At 33.5% G+C, this 6000-nt stretch overlaps 1 protein-coding gene across 1 annotated transcript in view; it reads left to right on the forward strand.

The window, feature by feature from the left end:
* Positions 1-4718, forward strand: part of LOC137393349 (mitochondrial 2-oxodicarboxylate carrier-like) — a 33308-nt gene extending 28590 nt beyond the window's left edge. The window contains exon 9 of the mRNA XM_068079861.1: positions 3947-4718. Within this exon, the coding sequence (XP_067935962.1) occupies positions 3947-4008 (62 nt within the window). The 3' untranslated portion in view covers positions 4009-4718. The remainder of the gene's footprint in view (positions 1-3946) is intronic.
* Positions 4719-6000: the final 1282 nt, after the last annotated feature.

Consider the following 6000-nt stretch of genomic DNA (forward strand, 5'->3'; position numbering starts at 1 on the left):
ATCTGATAATAAACATCTTTTCCAACACTATTGAGAATAGTATTGCCACGCCTCACTATGTAGTGCGTAAAGCAGTTTCAGCGATATCCGTGCGCCAATTTGTTGTCGCCAGAAAAATATTAAAAATAACCACGCAACTTCTATAGAAGATAAACCGAATGTATTGATTCACGATACAGTCAAACCTTGACCTATGAAGTTATTTAATTGAAAAATTTGGGTCCTTTATATTGAAATAGTTGTATGTTGAAACTACTGTCTGTTGAAACTACTGTCTGTTGAAACTACACTCTGTTAAAACCATTGTATGTTGAGACCATTGTATGTTGAAATCATTGTATGGTAAAACCACTGTATGTTGCAACAGTTGTATGTTGAAATCATTCTATGTTATATGTAAAATCTAGGTGAATACCGGGCATTGCACGGGCACTAAAAGTTTGTGTGCAGAAAATTCACTTATATTTAACATACAACATTTACCATTCCAACTTAAATGAAGGCGTTTATCTATTTACCGTAAAACCTTTCTTTGAACGCCATGATATTCTATTTGTCAACGCTTCCTTAGTGTGGCGATTTATTAGAGATGACGTTCAAATAAAGGGTGGTGTTGTATTTTCAACCACCTTTTCAGAATGTTGAGAAGATAAATTTAACCCTTTGTCGGGCGAATCGAATGTCACCGGTATTTTGCTCTCCTTCGGGCGGTGCAACATTAACCCTTTTGGATGCAAAAAATTTGCTAATTCGCTTCCAACTTGTTGTACTCCAACTCTTTAAATAAATACGTATGTACGAGGAAACTGTTACATGTACATGTCTCTACCGGTTGATATCTTTTGCTTGCAATTAGTCTATGATGTTCTTATAGCCTGCGTGGATATTTGTTGGAACTTTAAATAAGGTTGCATAAAAGCTCATTGCACTCATTGATAGGTTTTCCTGCAGTTTGCAGTTAAAACTGGCTTTTTATGTGCAACAGAACAGGAGTTACGATCGTCAATTCATTGTAAGCTGAGTTCAGATTAACGCAATCAGGGTATCAAATAATGTGCTATAAATCAGCAAATTTATAAATTTTATAATAATAGTCGATAAAATGTTACAAATATATATTCAAGAACGAGTGACATAAACAAACCATAATTATAATACATGCAGAAACAAAAATATTAGCATTGTTTGCTCCACAGGTAGCGTTCTGATTGTTGCTTTCGTATGGAACTATTTCATCATCTAGCTATTCAATACCTTCCACAGTGCCTGCTGACCTGAACTCCTCTTCTGCACTGCTAAACTAGTCGATATTAGTGTCCAAACAATTTTTTTAGTAGAGCAAAACTTTTATGCGTTGCTATGTGATAAACTTTTCGCAAAAATAATGATAAACTTTTAGCCGAATGCGCGGCTATCACAAATCGTTCAAAGCATCGCAATTGCTAAAACTTGAAGTATCAATACCGCATTAAAATCAAAGAACTATTATTAGCCTGATACAGTTACTAATTCTTTTTATGGCATTGCAATCAAAGTTTTCAATGAAAAACCTAAAGACTTATGAGTTTTAAAACAGACTTCGATACGAATAGAAACAACTGGCGAATTAATTGTTATTGGTGTAATCGATTCATTATTAGCACATTTTTGGGGACACTTTTCTGCCGATCGCTTGCTATTATGGGTTCATAAATATTAAAAATGTCAAATAGTGGCGGTTAAATAGAAGTGATCTTCGATTAAAGGGTGGTGCTCTATTTTTCAACCCTTCTCACATAGTGGCGCTCAAATAGAGGTGGCGTTCAAATAAAGGTGGTGGTTCAAATACAGTTTTTGCGGTATATATTTAATCACACCTACTTTTTTCATTTCCACTTCACCAGGAGGTAGAAAATTGATGTATTACACATTTTTTAGGGTGGCAGACTCCCCAGTACCTCAGTAGGCTTATCAATCAACGAAATCTTATACAATTAGTTATATCTAAAGAATTTTATTTGTTTACTCAAAGTTTATTATATGAAAAGGAAAATCAACATCTTCTAAAACTTCATATCATGAAAAACACATTTTGTGCAGTTCAGAAAATTTACAGAAAACTAAGACAACAGCAAAGGTATTTAAATGTGAAATAGTTAGCAAGTAATAGTTAGATAGTCTGTTCTGCTACAATACAATAAAATTGATTTGATACTGATACAACGAGTACAAACTGAGAAAACAAAATAAAAATCATGAATATGTCTGATTAATAATAACAATGAGTACATAGAAGTTTGTGTATAAAAAAGATGATTGTTGCAGTAGAAGCTATTCATCCAAATTTTGAATACAGCCATGCTGGTACAAATGTAAAAATATGGTATCGGAATTAATGCATCCCCGAAGTGCGCGAGGGTAAACAATGTTCTTTGCCTGGCCGAGCGGAGAGATAACGTGAATCATGAATTCGCGGAGTTTGAAGGAAAAAATGTTTAAGCTAATACTTGAAGCAAGTACTGTAATGAACTTTTGTGATAAACATGCGTAACGAACTTACTATTCGTCTGTTCAAAAAAGGAAATGGCGCATGTTAGTATACTAATCCGTATTAAATAAGAATGTTCATTCAAACGAGAATGTTTTAAATAAAATTGATAGGAGATATTTATAAAAAATGAGTTTTAATTAAAACAAAAAATATCATAAAAACTGTAAATGAAGAAAAGAGGCAAAATTTTGTCTGTATTCAATTATTGTAGCGCGCAAACTGAAAGCCAAGCATGCTGGTATTTTCACAAGCGCTGCCTAAGGATTTGCTCAAATATTTCCTCAGTACGGAAAGGTTGGTGTAGTGTAATAGGTAATTCCTGTGTCCGCAGTCGGGGGCGTTTTGAGATCGAATCCTCTGCAAAGCTGAATTTTCATCCTTAAGACATTATCGCTATAACTGAACAGACCGACACTCACATTTATATATATATTTTATATATATCGGCTAATAAACAGTAAAATAGATTTTTATTGCTTTTAAATTTTGCATCGTAAAAATATCTGTCATTTACATGGCTTTCTCAAATCTTATAAGTCTAAGATTTCACCAATGAGTGGCTCGGTCATAGATCTGCTGTTTGGTGAACCCTGAGAATCTCATGTAATTGTGATAACTATGTATCTGCATATGTGTTTTGTATTTTATCATTGACCATCTACATTCTAAAACAAACAAAATGATTTTGGTAAGACAAACATAAGTCTAGGCTCATATTGCTCACCACCTTAACTCAACTCAGGTAGCACTGAAGGTACATTCACACTCAACAGATAGACTGATGGTGATGCTCATTAGTGCAGTCAGTGTGCCGACAGATTTGCTGTTTTATATATAATTTTATCATAGGCAGTTTGAGACAGCAAAAATCACTCACAAATATCCTTCTTCTAAATATGTCGTAGGTCAACTTGTCCAATGAATCGAGCTGTGTGAACCAACTAACACTCTAAAGGAAGGGATTGTATTGGTTTATGCGAGAGTGTTATTATTGCTAGGAGATGGTATGCTGTAGACTTGATTTTGGCTTCTGTTGAGACTAGTTGGTCAGTCAGATGTATCTATACATGTAGGTAGGCCAGGATGCAGTTAGTTGTCAACAAATAAACATTTGAGTTTCAAAGGAACTCTTGCTTAGCAGGTAGCCTTTTGTGACTCTGGTCAAAGTTATTCACATTCTACCGCTGCTTTGGCTCTTTTTCTCTGCAGCATGTGCATTGGAAATGCAGGCTGCGTGTCACTTCATAATGCAGATTTTTAAACGGGTATAAGCTGGCTGTCTACCAAATTCCTTACCTCTTGTTACTAATTGTGGATTCGTTTGGCGTAGAATTGTATCTCATCGCATTCCAGAAAGATGCGTTAATATTCTGGAAATGTCGATCTAAGCTTGAAGCTGCCATATCTCTGTTACAGGTGGAGCTATCATGCTGATTGTTTATGAACATATGTTCGACTACCTCAAGCTTCACTTATAAAAGTACGTCAACTATTCTAGATATTCGCATTCCAGCCAACGCTTTTTATCCTCGGAAATTTCTTGCGTGCAAGTTATGTCAAGATATATCGTACTCGCTATCTGTATGCTGAGGACGCGAGATATATCAAACTTGCTACCTACGTACATGTTTAGTTCATGAGACAAATCACACTTGCTAGCTATATGCTTAGGTCAAATCAGTATTTTTTTGCTGCTGGGAAATTTTAAAGTTTGAAGAAATGTTAGGACGAAATAATTAGATTCACTTGTCATTGTTTAAACACTCTCATGTTAACACATATCAGCTTTCATATCACTAGCAAGCTTTTCCCTATTTATTCATTTGAGAGAGATAAAGGAGCCTGTATTTTAGTAAATAATCTATTCATCACCATAATAAAACTATCATTTAAAAGTTGACGCCTGTGTTACAAGTTAGATTATACCCATGCTGCATGTGATTTTGTAGACAAAGTCATATGGGATGGTAACACGGAAATTATTTTGATTTACATATTTTAATTTGCTTGTTCAAGTTGTAACACAGCCATTGTATATTTGAGCTCCATCATGGACAGTATAAAATAAAAATTAATGATAAGTCTTCGTATTGATGTATATTTGGTCACTTATTAAATATCATATTACCAAACACCAGCAGTGTTTGTGTTTGCTACATTTATAGCAGTTATTAAGAAGAGATTATAATATTACCAAATTGTTCTATTGATCAGCAGATAGGGCATATGTGTTATTTCTGTTTTTTTTACAATGTTTATTAATATATTGCCTAAAAAATGTTTATTTGACATCTTATTTAGGCCTCTCTATGGCACGCATCCTTTATCTCATTTTCCTTACTTTAACCCATTTTTTGTGGTGGTGACTTGAGACAAAACTTCTGCTCTTAGTAATTGATCTCAAATAAACTTAAAATCTGTTTTAGTTAAATTATTCACAAAAACCTTCATGAGGCCAATTATAAGATAGGTGTGAGCTGTTGGAGCTGTTCTGTGTTCTATCTAACTAACCATGTCTACGCATGGTCTACGTATATGTTGAGATGAAACTTCCACAACGTATCTCACAATAAGAAGCAATTTCTAACACACAACATTCAATGTTACCCAAAACATTGCATTCTGTAAACAAACATAAAGAAACTAATGGAAATTAAAAAGTTAGAGTAAGCTATACCACTGATTATACCATCATATACGACTGAACTTAGACATTGCCTAGCCCACATTTCCGTTCAGGTGTCGCTGAAAGAGCTAGCAAAAACTTGGTTACTGATTATCATTTAACTAACTTTTTTCATATAATTTTTACATTTTCATTTGTACAAAGTTATATATAATACAATATAATATATGTACATAGTTATATATAATATAATACAATATTTGTACATAGTTATATATAATATAATACAATATTTGTTCAGTTATAATATTTTCGTTTTAGTGGTATCTGTGATTGCTTAAAGCTTTAATTATAGATTTTTGCGCTCGAAAACAAATTAAACAAAATTTAATGCATCCTTATAAGAGTATTTGCTTCAACATACAATTTTCATTCTAGGAACGTTTACAGGGATTTTACATTATGCGAACAGTGAAATACATGTAAATTGCCTAATCCGTTCCAAGATCTTTTTAAGCTCACCCCATTGGTCATACAGAAAGAAAAAAACTAGACTTAATTTGTTGGCTGTATCGTTACAGTAATGTTATTAGTTTGCATCGACAACTTGTCTCCTTTTTCTGATCAATTTTACAAGTTTTATAGACTATGATCGTGGTAATTTTACATTAAGTTGGTGAGGCGCGCGCATATTCGAATTTTATTTACAATGACTCGTTCTAGACAGCAAAGTCTATTCTGGAAAGTAAAACTAATAAAAAATATTTTCTACATCTGCAATAAAGCAAAACAAAAATAAAATTTACTATAAAAAGAGCGGTGTCAACCTGTTCGTCGTCTATTT

Source organism: Watersipora subatra, chromosome 4, assembly GCF_963576615.1.
Source record: "Watersipora subatra chromosome 4, tzWatSuba1.1, whole genome shotgun sequence".
In the NCBI taxonomy this organism is placed as follows: domain Eukaryota; kingdom Metazoa; phylum Bryozoa; class Gymnolaemata; order Cheilostomatida; family Watersiporidae; genus Watersipora; species Watersipora subatra.